The sequence below is a fragment of the Colius striatus genome, chromosome 19 (assembly GCF_028858725.1).
Source record: "Colius striatus isolate bColStr4 chromosome 19, bColStr4.1.hap1, whole genome shotgun sequence".
Classification (NCBI taxonomy): domain Eukaryota; kingdom Metazoa; phylum Chordata; class Aves; order Coliiformes; family Coliidae; genus Colius; species Colius striatus.
The window spans coordinates 8,234,702-8,252,473 of NC_084777.1; the positions used below are offsets into that span (position 1 = coordinate 8,234,702).

Below are 17,772 nucleotides of genomic sequence, written 5' to 3' on the forward strand. Positions count from 1 at the left end.
CTTCAGCCTTCTCTTCTCCTCTAGCTCCCTCAACTGCTCCTCATAAGACTTGTTCACCAGACCCTTCACCAGCTCTGTTGCCCACCTCTGGACACATTCCAGCACCTCAGTATGTCTTTCTTGTGGTGAGAGGCCCAAAGCTGAACACAGCACTTGAGGTCTCACCAGTGCTGAGTACAGCGCACAACCACCTCAGAGACTGTCTCTGCTGGGGTCTGCTCCCTAGGGTCCACAAGCAGCAACTGTAGATGTGCTTCAGGCTGAGTGAAGGTGTAGGCACTTCAGTGGGGTCTGAGATCTTTGAGGCAGATTTTCGGGTGATTGAGAGCAGGGTCTTCTCTGCACTGCCCTGGCCATGTGAGCCTGTCAGGTTCCTCATCACCTTCTTTCCCTCCTCCTTGACAGGCTACACAGTGAAAACAAGCCTAGATGATGCTCCTGGTAAGCTAAAGATGTTTGAAATGGCTCTTAGCTAGAAAATGTTTGTTCTCAGTAGTTTCTAAAAGGATTTGATACTCAAACTGCCCTTTGCAAGCTTTTCAAGATGATTTTGATAAGTGACTTTTGAAAACCATTTTCTATGTGTGGATTCTTTGAAAATAAAGAGAAAAACAGTGTGCAAAGGCTTTGAAATTGTCAGAATTTTAGCTTTCAAAATATTTGGAAAACACCTTTTCCTGTTATTTTTTTTCCTCAGGTAAACTATAAAGAACCCAAGGTTGGAATGTTCCTTTGTTTGTATTTGCAATGGGAGTGAAGGTGATGAGAGTGTCTAAAGTTCTTACCAGCTGAGCTGTGACACACTCAGCTTCAAAGCTGTGAGAAGTTGGTTTTTTTGCTGGTTGTCCCCTCTTTCCTCCTAGGAAGGGAGGAAAGTGTTTACAATTAACTAAAATCATCCTTTTCCCAAGGTTTTTGTTTTTGTTTTTTTTAGCTGAAGTAGAAAAGCCTCTGGTTTAAACTGAGCTTGGATTCAGGGATCTGGGCTCCGAATGTTTTCACTTCTGCTGTTTTTTGAAAAGGTCTTTTTATATAGAAGATGATTTCTCAGTCAGACCTACTAAAATCAAAGTAAGTAATTCATCTTGAGATAAACAGGTGGTTTTTATCTGTTACAGTTACATTATGTTTGGGAAGATCTTTGGGCAGATCTCCATCAATTGGCAAATTATTTCAAGCTTCCTAAATTTGTGGTTTTGCACGGACAGACTTCTGCTGAAACAGAAGTTGTTGGCTCCTGGCCAAGTGGCACGTGTTGGTCTTGATTTTGGAGGTACTTCTAGAAATAGATAGTTTTTGGGGGGTTTATACTTCCAGTGTAAACAAACAGGCAAACTCTGCAAACAGGCAGAGTTATCCATAAAAGGTGGGAATTAGTTAGCAGGGCCATGAATGTGTTTCCTCGTCCTGGAGGAGCCCAGCCTGTGGGGAAGCTCCAGGGACCACCTCTCCATCGCCTGCCCTGACCATGGAGTTCATCCTCTGTGTAGCAGCTCCTGAGTCAGGATGCTCTGCCAGCTTGAGTCATTTTTGTCTTTATGGATGCTAATTATATGGCTAATTTATGTCTGATTTGCTTTTATTACCTGTAGACTGGCTGTATCTTAACTAGAAGTGGGGTTTGTTAAGTAGGTGTTTAATGGAGAGCCAGTTGTTTCGCTCTTCCATCTGTGGGTGCAGAGAGAAGTGTCTGTAGCTGAGCCTCAGAACATGCTGACGTGCCTCCCAAGCCTTGCTCTTTATTAGGGACCTGCCAAAATAAGGAAGAAAGCAAGATTGACAGGTTACTCCGTAGACACATACAGGGACATAAGTAAACACTCCCAATGGGTTCATGATGCATTTCTGCTTGGTAAAATAAACCAGCAATAGTTATGATTGGTATTTAAAGGTATCTTTAAATATTCATGGCAAAGAATGATAATGAGCAATAAAATCTCGTTGCTCTGAGCTACCTCTTTGTGCTGAGCGTTTCGATGCTTTCTGCTGCTGCTGTGGAGTTTGCCCGGCAATGCGCCGCTGCCCTGTGTCTGATTGAGATGTATCCTGCAGCCCTGGTGATGCGTGCTCCTGCCTTGCTGTGTCTCCAGAGCAGCTGGATCCTGGATGGATGATTTTCCATTGCTTGAACAGTCAGTAGCTTGGCAGGCTCCGTTGGCTTGGAGCATAGAGATGCGTCTGTGAATAGGTTTATGGTATATGGACAGTAGAAGTGTAGAAGATTTGAACTTGTGTGAAATTAGGGGCCAGATTTGTATGGTGCTGAGATCTCAGGGTGCCTGAAAACAGGATCACTCACTAGGATGCTTCACTTCAAACTTTGCTGTTTTCATTCTGTGCATGAATAATGTGACATGGGGTGATGTTTAGAAGGGCTCCTTCTTGCCAGAGCATCACTGTTTCTCTTCACAAGGAAATCAGGAGTTTGTGTTCAAGCAGGTGTGTGTAGAGTGGTTGCTGCTTTGGGGTTTTTGTCCTGTTTTTTTCAATTGCTTGGCTTTTGTTGACCTAAGACCTTAGAGAAATAACATCCCAGTCCTTTATTAAATGATACAAGCTCTAAAGTCACATGAAAATAAACCCTGGCTCTATAGGCTTGCCAGCCTTGGATGATTGAATCTTCAGGTAGTGCTTGCAAGTTTTGTTCACATTTGCATGTCCTGGTGGTTATTGGAAGGATGGCTTTGGGTTCCTGGATACTCCTTGCCCACTCCTCTTTGAAGGTATCTTCTCTCCTGATTTGGGAGGCTTTTACCCTGATAACTTCTGCAATACACCACTTAACGGCAGAGGTTTTTTGGCTCCCCTCTGATCTGTGCAACACTATTATGGAGGCAGTCTTATAATCAATGTAATTGAAGATCAGAGTTAATGAGGACCTCTGTGCCTGCAAAATCCCCCAAGCGATGCTGGGCCTCAGATGTTAGATAAGGAAATGATTGGGCTGAACTGAAAATCTATTTGGCTAATTAGATGATGCATATTCCCAGATGCCAGTGGGGAAAAATACATTTCACAAAATAAAGGAAAGTAAGATTTTGTAAGAAGAGATTTTTTTGGCAGGAATTCACTTATAAGTCTCAGGAGGGAGGGGGTGAGGAAGTGGCTCTGATATGAAACCACTCATACAAGAAGTTGTGTGTTGGGCCAATTCACTCACCTTCAGCTAAGGAACTACTGTGGGAGCAGCTCGTGCTCCCACTGCTCATCCCAGTCCTGAGCCTGGCATCCAGCTGTCTCATGGACAACCACCTGTTGCTGGGGAAGTGATGCTTTGGTCTGAGGAATCTGTGTTTCTGCAGAGATCTGGGAATTAAGTCCATTATCCAGTGATGCTGTGTAGGGTAGGGGTATGGTATGTCTGGGCAGAGGAGTGTCCCAGCTGGTTGGGGCACATTCGTATCAAGAGGAATGGTCAAATTAAGTTCTTTAGGTCCAATTGTTGGTGAACTCCGTATTATTTTGTCGGTCTTGACATCACAAAAGCTCCTGAAGAATGGAGTGTTCTGATATTGGGACAAAAGAGACATTTGGGATCGTGGGTTTGTAGTTTCTACACTCACTTAAAGCACTTTTTTCTTACCCTCCAGGCAGCAGCTTCGTTGTGAGCGAGGGGAGCTACTTGGACATCTCTGACTGGCTTAATCCAGCCAAGCTGTCCCTGTACTATCAGATCAATGCCACATCACCCTGGGTGAGAGACCTCTGTGGACAGAGGACCACTGATGCCTGTGAACAACTGTGTGACCAAGAGACAGGTAAGGGAGGCTAGGGGAGAGTGAAGCCTGCAAAGCTTGTACATGCAAGGGAGAAGGTCTGTCTCTGGGTGCTTTGGTGCCCACTCAGCTCACCTCTGTGTCAGCCTGGTGTTGGGCACAGAGGACCAAGAGGTGCCAGCAGGGTCACACAGTGCTGGACCCCTTCAGCAAAGGACAAAGAAAGACACTGCTCCCCAGTGTCTCACCTTGGGTAGGATGGCTTCCTAGTGGCATGGAGATAGGTGACCCTGTTGCTCCTGGCATGGGTCTGCATCGAAAGAGCACAGAACCCTCAGTGTCCTCACAGAGAAGCAGCGTGCCAAGGTCAGCTGTGGATCTCTATGAGGCCACTTCCCTCCTCTCTTAGCAATGAAATCTCTTCACTATGTGTTTGTGCACAAGACTCGTGGCTGTGAGTAGCAGTGTTGGTTGCTGGTTTTGCCAGGGGGTTTGGAGAGGAATGGCTCACAGAGGACAAGGTTTTTTCTAAGCTTCCCACTGCCGTGAACTGTGTCCTTAGCACATGGCTTCTTGAGAGGAGGAATTCCTGTGGAGTCAGGAACACACTGTGGGCTGTTCTTACCCCTCCCCCTACTCAGCTGAGATGCAAATATTGAACTTGGTCTCATAAATCCATTTTCTGGTCAAAACAATGTTCTCCTCTTAGTACTCGTGTACCTCAAAGCTTGTCTACTCAGAGGCACTGTCAGACAGCGCTGCAGCAGAATAATTACACTGGATGTATTCCCTGTGCAGATAAGCCCTGGGCATCACTTGCAGTCTCGAGGAGGGCTGGGAGGTGACAGCAGCCACCCTGGCAGATGGAGATGGTGCAGGAGGAGGCTCTTCTCAAGATGTCACTGAGCAGAAGTATCATTTCAAGCATTGCCAAAATGCAGCCACCTCTGTGAGAGAGGGAAGATGCATTCAGCTGTCAGAGCAGGAGGAGAGAAAAAACTCTTCCCTCCAGCAGAAACTGTGAGGAGACTGTATGGAGCCAGCCCGTGACTTCCTCATTGGAAGACTCCTGTGACTCCCCTTGCCAGCTCCGTGCCACCCTTGGCATCGAGCAGGGCTGGTTTAATCCTCTCATGGCCTCTGGGGCAGGCGCACTACTGCCCCTCTGCATGCTCAGCTCGCCACAGCACCATGTTACTCTTTCTGGGTGCCCCGCGCCTGAGCAGGATGTGTCAGGTCTTGTTTGTGGGGAAGGCAGCGATGCTCGTTAGCTCAGGGTGTGCTCTGCTCTGGCCAACCTCTCCAGCTGCTCTGCTCCATCCCTGCTCCCCATCCTCCCTGCAGAGCATCCTTAAACTGTTTAAACTTTGAGGTTCCTCACCCAAAATCTGTCGATTGCCTCCTTTCCCCTCTCTCCAGCCTGGGAGTTTGCACTTGGATGAAGCAAAACTTTCTTCTACATCTATGCAGGACTGGCACATATGGCTGCTGATTTTCAGAGCCTAAATCTAAGATCCCTTTAAGAGATCCAAACTTCACAGCAGCTGAGCAACCACTCACTGAAAATGAGGCCTTTGCAAGTCCCTGTTTGACACCTTACCCCATGACATAGGCCCAGGCACCACTTCCATTCCTCACCCTTGAGCACCCCTCAGCTGGTGAGACGTTTCAGTGCCAGGCTGGGGCAGATCATAACTCCATGATGCACTGCATGGATTTTTGAATTTATTTTTATTAATGTCATTCTATTTTTAAAGGTGATTTATTTTTATCACCATGAGAGAAGCAGACCTGTGGTTTTACTGTGGAACATAAATCTTGCCTTGATTTCAACCTTTTCAGGTCAGGGATTTTATCGTCTCTGTGAACAAGAGCTGGGTGCTGGGGGCTTTCCCCTGTCCTCTGTCCTCTTGGTCTGGGCAAAGTGTCCATGAGGAGGATGAAAGCCTTAAAGATTTCTTCTGTGAAGAGCCAGCTCTGAGGTCCTCCAGCACATTTATAGCTAATCTGCCTTCAGCCTTCCCCTTGGTGCGACTCTCCATGGCAGTGTGGATACAGCCTTGTCCCAAATGTTCCTTGACCCAGGGGCAGGACTTGTCCCCAGCAGTAGTGCCATGGGCTTCCAGCACACATTTGGCCAGAGGCCCTCAGGTCACATGTGCTCTATCTGGTGATACTTGAGCTCTTGTCCCTTCCCAGCACTGAAGACATCTTTTGGGTTGGAGTTTTAGACAAGATCTGTCTGTACAATATGCTGACTCACGACTCCAGCCACCAAGCACTACATCAGGATGAGTAATAATCCACACTGAAAACTGAGGCTCTGAAACACTAGGAAATACCAAAATACATATTTTGCTTGCCTGTCCTTAATTTGCCTTCCCTTGTGCCTTTGCTGTGTGACTCACTCTTTAATGAAATGATTGCTGTTCCTCTGACAAACTTCAAACCCGCATTGCAAAGCACCACCTCATCAGGGCTTTTCAGAGGGAGCGTTGACATCTACACCTGAGCAAAATGCCATCTTTCTCCTTCCCTCCCTGCCTTGGAAATGGCCAATCTGGTTGTTTTGACATGACTGCTAGTACATAAATAAATGGATGCTGCTGAGTGTCGTCCCCCTGCAGACATGACAGATGCCCCAGCTGCTAGGAGCTGCCACGTTGGATGGGGTCAGGATGTGATCCTCAGCTGGAGAGGTGCAGCCAAAATGCAGGTGCTGACTGTGATGCTTGAAGCAAGAACAGAGAAGGTTTCTCCTCTTCTGGGAGTTACAGTCTCCTCACTCTCAGTCTCACAGATGTGCAGCATGCTGGCAGTGCTGCTGCTCACACCCTGCGCTGGGATACCTCCATATGAAATTCAGGAGTGCTTGACTTTCCCATGGCCTCACTTACCAGCACCACTAACAGTTATGAGAGCACCTGTTTTTTGGCAGCATATTCAGGTCCTGATCTGTGAGCACAATTACCTGCTTTGTACATGCAAAACTGATTCATTTGCACGTTCTGTGGGCATTGCTTGAGAGACCTGCTAGAGAATTAGTCCCTTAGGGTCAAATGCTGGAAGAAACAGCCTCTGATTTTATGCTGTCAGGCTTAGTGGAGCAGTGGCATAAACGAGATGGATAGCTACCTTGATTAGCAGGTGCAAATGTGTCGAATTTCTTTTTCCTCTGTCAATAAATCAGGCACTACTCCATCAAAGTTCTCTCCTTTGCATCCACAATTCATGGCACCCCCAAAGCAATAGGCACGGGCTTGTAAGGACCAAATGAGATGTGGTACAGCGAGGGGTCTTTTCTGGAAATTGGCATGAGGAGAAGAAAACAAAAAGGATTTCCATCACCTTCCAAATGGGCTAGTTTGTCAGCAGGGCTGCAGACGGTGTTCCTGTCCGGATAGGACAGGGATCTTGTGGGCAGGAGACAGATGAAAGTCATTTTTAAACAGAGGTGTTTTTTAAACGCAACCTCTTAAGAGGATTTTGAGGTTGCAGAGCTGAGCATGTAAATCAGGAGATGACCAGCTTTGGAGAGAGAGTATTTGTGTTTATGAAAACAGCCGTTTTCTCCGATAGTTCAATTTAATATCATGCAGCTTGTGTGCACATCAAGTGATATTTGTTTGTTCTTGTGCACTTCTGCTATTTTCGCTGTTGGAGTATCCTAGTGTCTTTATTGACTTAGACTTTTATAAGATGAGGTTCTGTCTCTCTAAGGTATGTAGTTTAATAACTTGGTCAAAAACCATGTAATATACGATTTCTTTTCATGTGGCGGCACAGCTTGCCTCGTGCACCAAGCAGGGCAGGAGGCAGTTAACTCCCAAGGTAATTTAGCTGCAGGCTGAAGTGTTAGACATAAACAGCAATGAAAATGCATGCCTGCAAGGGGGCTGAGTTAAGGTTATCTGTGCTGTCTTTACACTCTCATTTTCTGCCATTAGAGTTTTTAATCCCGCAGCTAATGTTCTTGTAATGGCATTTCTGTGCTTGTCTAAAGAACATGGAGAGGAGGGGACAGGAATGAGTTTTGTGGTGTGGAGCTGCTCCTAGACCCATGTCCGTGGCTTGACCCATCTCAGCAGTACTGCAGGAGATGGTTTCTCACCCTGCCTTGGTCAGCTCTGGGGCATGACAACATCCACGGCACATTGGACCACCCTTGGCCCAGCCTCAGGACCTCTGGCTGCTTCCTTGCATCAGCCACGCAGGTCTGCTCAGGGACATCATCCACAGTGGCTCTGTGTAGGAGCTGAGATGATAATAAGAATGAAGTCCATGCAGAGCATGTTTGCAGTCCTTGGACCTTAAGTGCTTATGCTTATGTGCTGTGGTGGATCTGAGTGGAGTGTGACTGGCAGTAGGGGGTGAGGTGGGATAATTGCTGAATAAACTCCAGGTTTTCCATCTGTACTCTGCACCAGGTCAGACAGGAAGGAGCCACCTTCCTTGTCCCCTTCCTCAAGAGCTAAAACTGGTTTTATGAAACTGCATTTTTGGGCAGGATGAAGCAGAGAATCAGGTTTGAAAAGTGCCAGCCATGAAGGCCAGGGACAGCAGATAGCAAGGGCAAGAAGAGAAGGTTTTCAGAGAGCTTCACCAGGAGCCAGTGCTGCTGCCATGGTTGTTGAGGAGCTATGGACTCACAGAATCATGGAATCACTTCATCTGGAAGAGACCTTTAAGCTCATTGAGTGCAGCCTTTGTCCCAGCCCTATCAACCACCAGCCCATTTCCCTGAGTGCAACATCCACCCATCCACAACAGAGCCCAGGGTGCTCTGCAGTGGTGAGGGAGAACAGCCTGTGAGAGATGGCCACAGAGCCAGAGTACATGCTTCAGATGGCTGAAGGACAAAAGGTTTGATTTGCCCTCGTCAGACTTCCTGTGGATGCTGGATGAAGAAGTTGTTTTGCTGCCAGGAGCTCAGAAACCTTTCACAAAGGATAAATTGATGCAGGGCTTCCTCCAGACATGGACGAGACTCCGAGGCAATAGCTTCATTACAAGAGGTTGGTGGCCTTGGACATTGATGGATGGGGTGACTTGTGTCAATCTATTGTTGGCTTGTGCCATGCAGCTGGTGCTCAGAGCTGTTGCTGGTGTTCCTGGGCATTGCCACCATCGTGAGAGGGACGTGTCACGGGACAGCACAACTGGGCACAGAACAGACTGTCCCACATGCTGGCAGGAGGCAGCCCATGAGCCCAGTGTGGCAGCACCCAGATCACCCCTGCCCCGATGGGAGCTGCTGGGCAGCAGCTGCTGCAATGGACAGTGGTGCAAAGGGGACTTTGCCCTTGCCAAGCACTGGACTGGTGGCTGGGACATTGGCTGCAGCTGCCTTTGCTCCTGGTGATGGGATTCAGAACATGCAGCTTGAGCTGCTGATGTGGGCAAAGGCTTTGCATCCATGCAGCAGGGAAGGAGGGGGAACCCATCCATCCTCCCGCCTTGGAGCAGACCGGTAACCCTGGAGATGGCTCCGTGCTCACCCAGAAGAGAGGGGCTTTGTGCTGCAGTGAACACTGGTGCAGTCAGGGCTGGTGGGGGGCAGCTGCTGCACTCAACAGCAGGCTCTGTTCCCCAAAAGATGCTCAGCCTCAGCTTACAGCCCGGCACCTACTGCCCTCTGCAGCCCCTGCCTCCTCCCTTACCAGGGTGGGTGGAAGGAGGAGGAAGCGAGAGGCCATGGTGAGGAGGCGGCTGTGCTGCAGCTCGCCTGGTGCTGGGACTCTGCAGGGCAGGGAAGTGGGGCTGCAGTTTCCCTTCTCACTGACACTGAGGGTGCTTTGCTGGGGCTGCCATGTCCCCTGGTCTGTCTGTGTTCAGAGAGGAGGGGCCTGTAATTGCTGGGACCAAGCTGTGCATCACTTTGGGTGAGAGAGGCCGCCCTGCAGCATGAGTGAGTACATGCAATGCTAAAAGAGGGCAAAAGGTATGTGTTAGTAGCCCTGCAGTCTCTGGAACAGGCTGCCATCTCAGCTGGGGTCTGGACTTGTCCCCAGGATGGTGCCTTTGTGACTGGGGCATGGCCCTGGCACAGCAGGGCATCCCTCCAGGACAACAGTGAGTGCCAGGGATGGAGGTACGGCCATGGAGGAGGGAATCATGGACACTGGCAGTGCCAGTAGAAGGTTGACAAACCACAGGTTTGCTCCACCACTGCAAAAGCCCCTCTGAAAAACAGCAATGCCAGCAAAGAGCATCTTGCCTGGGAGCAGAGAACTCCAGGAACCTGCATTTTGTGCTGAGCTGGGTGAGCAGATTAGGGAGTTGTGGCAGCATTATTGCCACAAGCTGCCCCTCACCCTGCTGAGGCTGCCAGCGTTGCCCTGGCATGCTGAGTTCATCCTGCAGCCCTGCCTGCTGCTCTCCGGGCACAGTGCAGGGCCAGACAACAACATGTAGGAGATTACCTCCTTTGCCCGTTCAGGAGGAGCAGCAGCATGGTGTGGTGGGTGAAGTGGAAGACTAGTTCTGTAGCTTCCAGCTTGGATATGAAAACCAGAGAGCTAAAACCTCCAGCTGAGCTGGCCTGGTTGCAGCAGGAACTGGAGGGCTGTTTTCCTCCATGTAGTTGGCTTTGCACCATGCCTGTGTCACTGGAGGTGATGAGCTTGAATGTGACTTGTGTTAGATTCATTTCCTTTAGGCACGAGCAAGTCTCAGTGTGGGCCAACCCTGAGCCAGAAGCTATGTCTGCTAACAATGGCTGCAGACCTGCCCTCCTGCAGCTCCAGTGCTAAAACCAGCATGAAGCACAGGCAATGCAAGAAGCCCTTCACTCAGAAAGAGGCAGGGGAAGTTCATGTCTGCGTGTGGAAACCAAGTCAATTTGTCCATAGATTTTGCCCTTTTCCAAGAGGTCAGGCTTCAGATCCCTCTCCTGCAGCTGAGGGCAGGGTTGATGCCTGTGACCCTCACACCAGGCTGGAGCTCACAGCTGTGCTGCTGGTGCTACAGATGGGGCTCCCACTCTCAGCTCATCGCCCCTCATGGCACATGGCTCTGCGTGGCACTTCAGACTGGGCTACCAGTAGTCTCTTCCACCAACCTCCATGAAGGTGAAGGCACAACAGGAGGGAGGTTGCAGGTGAAATGTGGCTGCAGTGTTTGGGGATGTCCTGCTGCTTCAGACAGGTTCATCCTTGCTGAGCAGTAAGTGGCACAGAGACTCCATGTGATCTGTTATAGCAGCACGGCCTGTGATGAGATGTGTAAGTGTGGAGCAGGGGAGGATGGAAAGCCTGTGTTCCCATGGCCTCAGCTCTTGCCTCACCCTTCCACATAGCTGCATGTGTTGTATGAATAGCATTTTCTGAGCCACTTGCTAGAACTATGGTGCTCCGTTTCCTGGTTTATGCCTCTTCCCTCAGTAACAGCAGAGGCATTCCCTCCCCTCCCAGTGTTTTATTTAATAACACACTGGAAATGTAACATGAGAACTCCAGAGCTGAACACAGGACTGAGTGAGCAGCAATCCTTCTTTTTGCTGTAACAGCTCCAAACTCACTATGGATTTTCTGACCAGATTTGTGGGATTATGAATCCAAAGGAGGAGAAAGGGCCACACACGGCTGTGCTTTTCCTGTGGGCAGGTTGTGAGTTGGTGGCGGTGCAAATAGGATGCTTGTCACAGCGGTTCATAGATCCTGATTCATTTGTCCTCCCACAGCAGCCGAATGCTGGGCAGAGGCATGTGCAGGACCTGTAGAAATTGCATCTGGCTGCAGGTGTGGTGATTTGTCAAACTTGGTTGTTTTGGTTGACTTTGGCTTGGAGCTCAGGTTGAATCCTAACTTAGCCCAAGTGCTGCTGAGCAGATAACTGTGTCCCTCTCAGAAACACGTGGCTTCTGAGAGCAGCTCTGGCACAAGGGCACTGTTGTTTTGGCTATTGGTGGTTTGGTTTGTTTTAGCAGCGTGTTGAAATCAGCTCTTTAGAAAATGCACTTGCCCTAAAGAGAAGTTAAAGGTGCAGGAGTGCTTTTTCCTGCTGCTCTGGGGACTTTATCAGGTGCTTCTCAGTCTGTGAGGAAACACCTGGCTGGCTCAGCATCTTCCCTGGCTCAGCATTGTATCAGGGGAGGATGGTTTTGGACAGAAAACAGAGTAGCTCGAGGGGCCAAAGAAAGAGGGTAGATGCTAATGGGGAGAGAGTAAAAACTTACCAAAACCTGTAATAGCACAACAGGTTGTGCTGAGGCTTTTTGGAAACCCTACTAGTTGCCTGGTCATAGTCCTAGATACAGAAATAGATCCCAAAGCATCTGTCCCAAAGAGATGGAGTCTCTGCTCCTCCAGCACATCCCTGGAAAACCCGTGGAAAGCTGGTCTCAAGTGGTCCTGGTAGGGACAGGGACTCCTGGTCTCTGTGTGCCTTAGGTAGCTTCCCCCAGTGTCTCTGCCACCTTGGATCTCCTCACAGCTGATGCCACCATTTGCCCTCTCACTTACTGAAATAAACCTCCCAATAAACCTCCCAATAAAGCCTTGAGCACCGGCTGTAGCTGTTGAAACTCCAGGATTGGAGTCGATAAAATCAATATTTCTGCAGGTTGATAGAATTTCTCCTTCCAACGCCAAACTGATGGAGCAGTAAACAAACGAGCAGACAAAACAAACCCTCCTGCACCGCGGGAAAGGGCTGCACCGCTCTGGCACCTCCAGACGTCGATGAGGAGGGAGGCTGTTTGATGCCAACCTCTGTAGGTGGTTTTTCGCTACTTGCTCTAATTTCTGTGGCAGGAGCTGAGCGGGAGCCGGTGCCCCAGGACTCCCAGCTCTGCTTCGCAAGCATTTTGAGACGCCTCTCATTTGCAGAGCATATATTTGTTATGTAATAGGCGCCAGGAATTAATGATCTGTGGCACAGCTGGGGAAACTTTGCGTTCTAAGCACCCAAGGAGAAAAAACAATAACTTCTCCTTTTTTCAACTCACTGATGGAGCCATTAGGACCCGTGTCTCCTACAGCCAGGCCTTCCCAGCCTGTGGGCACAGCTGAGCCGGAGCAGGCTCGAGCGCTGCCGTCTCTCCCTCAACTCTTCCCCGTCGCAGCAGCAACGTTCCTGCCGCTCTCGTTATGAATCATGAGGTTAGCAGCTTTTGACAGATCATAAATCAGTGCTTCGAAGTTGCTAGGACAAATCCCAGGACATTTAATCTTTAATATTAGATGTGTTTAAGTCAGTGAATATTTCATGAAGGTGCTGTTGCATTTTAGCACATCATTAGCTGTCTCTTTCCCCCCCCCTCCTTCTCTTTCTTTTTTTACCTCCTCCCACTTTCCAGGCATCTCTTCCTCAAAAATCTCAGTGGCTGAACCCCTGTCTCGCTCCCTCCTGACAATAAAGCTCTTTACTGTAATCCCTGCAAGGCATTTTCAGAACTTGCTTAGGATCCCGATGAGCATTCAGGTAGCTGTCAGTCTGCATTACCGCTGCAATGGGGTATCCCCTCCAGCATCCTCTCCAGGTCCCCACCTCTGCTGGCATTTACAGCTCAGCCTGCTGCACCATCAGGCACGATGGGAAGAGGAGAGGAGGGGGGCAAAAACCACTGGCAGCAGCTTGTAACAGAAACTCCACGTGCAAATCCAATTAATCTTTTGATTTTGCTGTTTCTTGCTCCGGGTTATGTATTTCTACCAAACTAGGAATCAATTTGAGCAAGCATGGTTAGGTTTCTGGTGCAGGAAATGTCTTCTCCAGCTGTCTAAAGGGTGTCACAGGGTGAGCCAGCACCCAGAGAGCAGAGGGGAGCAGGGCCAACATCCCTTTAGCTGCAGGATGGGGGCACAACATGGACAGAGTTAGGGGTTTGCTATCTGGGCTGCAGGAGACTGGAGGTGTGAGGTGACAGGAGCAGAAGTGGGAAGGGAAGGTGGCCAGCATGGACTGGTTTTCTCTCTTGGGGGTGGGTGCTGACTCTCCTCAGGCGAGGTTGTGATCCCTGCTGAGGAGTGCCCACGGGAGGTGGGCAGGGCTCTGCCCAACCAGGACAGGGGCTGGATCCATGCAGGAATGTCTTTGTGGGGAACATGAGGCATTCTTAGAGGCCATTGGGCAGAGGTTTGCTGAGCCTGGGCTGCTGCAGGGCTGTACAGGAACAAGGGTTAAGGAGAGACCTTCTACATCATGAAATCCCATACCCAGCTACCCTGGGTGCTTCATCACATAATACCCTCCAGGAGAGCTGCATGGTTCTTACAGATTTGCACATCTCATCTTCTCCTCATCTCCTGGAGGTTTCAAAGGAGTCAGGTGCTCCAGACACATCAGGGACCAAGAATGGCTATGAGCAAGCAGAGATGGGGCAGCAGAGGAGGAGGGCCTGATTGCTAACATGCCTCTGGGGCAGAGAGGTCTCATCTCCCCCTCTTCCCTTTCAGGAGAGTGCAGCTGCCACGAAGGCTACGCCCCAGACCCCATCCACCGCCACTTGTGCGTGCGCAGCGACTGGGGACACAGCGAAGGGTGAGTGCTGTGCAGTGGTGAGTTTGCTCTGCTCTGGCTCCTGCCTTGGAGAGGAGCCCAGTTCTCATCACCAGCACCAAGCCCCGGGCTGGGATTGTGCTGTGTTCCCTGCTGAGTGATGCTCCCTCTCTGCCTCCCAGGCCGTGGCCCTACACAACGCTTGAGCGAGGATACGACCTGGTGACAGGAGAGCAAGCACCAGAGAAGATACTCAGGTGAGTCAAAGGAGTGTACAGCTTGGACATTTGGATGGGGAGAGCCAGGGATAACATCCTAGCAGATGCAACCTCTTGGTGACCCCCAGATCCATCTTGTTGTGCTGGCTAGGAGACATGAGTTTGCCTTGGTTTCCCTTTGATAGGCCTGAAAGATTTGTCCATACATGGGGAAGGGTTTTCCTCTTGTCCCCTCAGGTGGACATGGCTCAGCAAAAGTGAGGACAGTGCACAGAAAGACACCTTGACAAAAAATAAGAGCTTGACCGTCCCCATGTTCTCTCTGTCACATCTCTGCCTATTCCTTTCTCATTTGGTTTTCAGGACCAGACCGAATGACTAGCTTATCCCACGGTGGCACCACTGCTCAGACTTCAGTGGCCAGCTGCTACAGAGGACCACCATTCCCTTGGTTCCTTTATGACATGTTGCTCCTTATTCCAGGTCCACCTATAGTTTGGGGCAAGGCCTGTGGTTGCCTGTCAGTAAGAGCTTCGTGGTACCTCCCGTGGAGCTTTCCATCAATCCTCTTGCCAGCTGCAAGACAGATGTTCTGGTGACAGAAGACCCAGCAGATGTCAGGTAGGAAGCACATTTCTCGTTTTCCTCATGCTTGAGTGACTACACTGCTCTTTAAATTGTTATTGAGGATGCTGTAATTTCTATGGTGATAAGTTTGATTAATTTTCTTCCAATAGGAAATCTGATGTGATAGCTCTCCAGGCTCTTTTGGTCCTGATGGGTCTAGGCCAGGCCTGTGCATATAGCTCTGATGTCTGCCAATCCAGTCAAGTAAATTAGTATGAACCTGTGTCAAGGCAATTCTAAAGTGGCTTAAATCTTACATTATCTTGCACAGCTTAAATTGATGTGTTTACCAATATGGAGATGCTGTCATCTTTCAGAAACTTGTATGTATATCACATTCCCCCAGCCCTTGATAGTCTGCTGTGGTGCTCCAGAGCCTGGTGAAAGGGCATGTTGCTTGTATAATTATTAGAGAATTAGAGGAATTTATTCCTTTCTTAAGCTCAGTAAATGCCTGGATATTTCACTGGCTCTCCTGTTTTGGCTGGCTCATATTTTAAACAGATGTCATTGGACTTGTGACAGTTTAGTTCAGAAGTGGGACCTAATTGGACACTGGAGGAAGAGAATTGTCCCTCTGGAAGGAGAGGCAGGTTGCTGGGAGACCAGGCTGAGGGTGGGCAGAGCAGGGTCTCTTGGAAAAGGAGCCAGGCAAGAACTGTGTCCTCTGTGTCCTCCATGCCCTGTCTGGAAAGGGAGCAGCAGACTCTGCCTCAGAAGAAAGAGATGGCAGTAATTGCCCTCCTCTGTCTGGCTTATAAAGGTTTAACTGTAAACTATAAGGATTTCATTCTTGAGGTGTTTAGTGTTTTGTGTGTGTATTCCCCTCTACCCCATTAAATTCAGATGGAGCATGCGCCTGTTGGGTGCCAGGGAGACTCTGTGATCACTCTCTCCTTCTTGCTGCCTTCTGCTGTTGGCTCAAGACACAATTTCCCAACCTGAAAATTCATGTCTGTGTTGTAAATCATCTTTCTGGGCACTGGCAGGACCCTTGTGTCCCCCAGCCTCTCCTGTCTTTTCCTCTCCCAGAGCGACAGGAAGATGATGGATTTCCACTCTTCTGTTCCATCATCTTGGCAGGGCTGTGGTTGGAGCAAGTGCTTACAACACCTGTGGCAGAGCCAGGACTGGCATCCAAGATGCCATCCAGGATGCCATCCATGCTCACTTCCAAGTGGGATTTTGCTGCTCATTAGTGCTTGTTTTGGGAGACCACAAAAAGAGTCTGATGGCACATATCTGTCACAATTTGGCTCTCTTAGGAGTGTTGTTTTTCTCAGCTGCAGAAGACTGCTGCTTTTCATTTGAGAAGGTGAAGGGTCACTTTGTTGTGTGTTAACATTTTCCAAGCCAAAGTGCCAGAGAACATTCTTTCTTTCCTTCTCACATCATCATTAAAAGTACCTTTGTGAAAGTAGAGGCTGGAAAGCCTCCTGCTTTCTGCTCTGGTGTGGTAATTGTCTCTGGGCACTGATCCCTGTGGGAGAGGCTTGGTTGGGAAGGATGGATGCCAGACAGGAGGAGGCTGTTGCCTGCTTCCCTCGTAAATGGAACCTGAACTCACAGAATCACACAGAATCCCAGAATGGTGGGGGTTGGAAGGGACCTCTAGGGTTCATCCAGCCCAATCCCCCGATAAAGCAACTTCCCCTCCATCAGGAGGCACAGAAACACATCCAGGCAGGTTTGGAAACCTCCAGAGAACGAGGCTCTACATCCTCCCTGGGCAGCCTGGGCCAGGGCTCCCTCATCCTTTCAGTAAAGAAAATTCCAGGTATAAATATTGGAGTGAGCCAGGTAGAAGAAGGGAGGTGAGCTCACGGTGCTTGTGTCTGACACACGGGAGATGCTGAATTATTAAAACTTTAATAAACGTAATAATAAATATTTGATGTTGAATTATGGAAGGTTTTACAGATACAGTGAAAACCAAAAAGCCATCTATTATTTCTGCATTAGAACTTAAACACCTCTCTAACGGGGATCAGACTGCAAGCTCAGGGTGCTGAGCACCCCAGAATGGATGAAAACCAAGGTGACCCCACCTGAGCAGAGCATGGTGGTGTGCAGGAGCTGTGGAAGAGCTGATGCTGGGGCTGGCCAAGCCCTCTGCAGTGGGGAGCATAGAATCACAGAATCTCAAGGGCTGGAAGGGACCTGGAAAGCTCATCCAGAGCAACACCACTTAGAGTAGGTCACACAGGAACTCACCCAGCTGGGTTTGAATGTCTCCAGAGAAGGAGACTCCACAGCCCATCTGGGCAGCCCCTGCCAGTGCTCCCTCACCTCAACAGGGAAGAAGTTTCTCCTTGTGTTTCTTTGGAACTTCTTATGTTCTAGCTTGTAGGCTTATGTTCTAGACCTTGCTGTGTTTGGTGCCCACGAGCATGACATTGGCCTGTCTTCCAGAATCTCTTCTGAAGTTCTGGGTGCTTTCATACAGTGAGAAAGGTAGTTTTAGAGCTGTTTATCTTGTAACTCATTGCTTTGTCCCTCTGGGCTGAGATAACTCTTGGTGGGTTTTCCCAAGACCAGTAATGCAGCAGTGTTGGTGGTTCAGCTGGTCTGATGATGACTTGTAATATCAGACCTACCACTGGAGGTGGACACATGCTGTCCATTGTGTAGGTGTTCAGGTGCAGGCATCCCTCTGAACAGAGGGGACTTGATCCCCAGGCTGTGAGACTGTGGTAATGCCGCTGTCCCTCCTTACTAGCAGCTCCTGCAGTGCTTGAGCTCAAACGCAGTCACGTCCCTGTGCTGAGGGG

General features: G+C 49.3%; 1 protein-coding gene across 1 annotated transcript in view; it reads left to right on the forward strand.

Annotated features, from left to right (window-relative positions):
• ASTN2 (astrotactin 2) overlaps positions 1-17,772 on the forward strand; it is a 319,116-nt gene that overhangs the window by 130,567 nt on the left and 170,777 nt on the right. The window contains exons 7-10 of the mRNA XM_062011422.1: positions 3,591-3,758; positions 14,114-14,198; positions 14,339-14,413; positions 14,858-14,995. Of these exons, the coding sequence (XP_061867406.1) occupies positions 3,591-3,758; positions 14,114-14,198; positions 14,339-14,413; positions 14,858-14,995 (466 nt within the window). The remainder of the gene's footprint in view (positions 1-3,590; positions 3,759-14,113; positions 14,199-14,338; positions 14,414-14,857; positions 14,996-17,772) is intronic.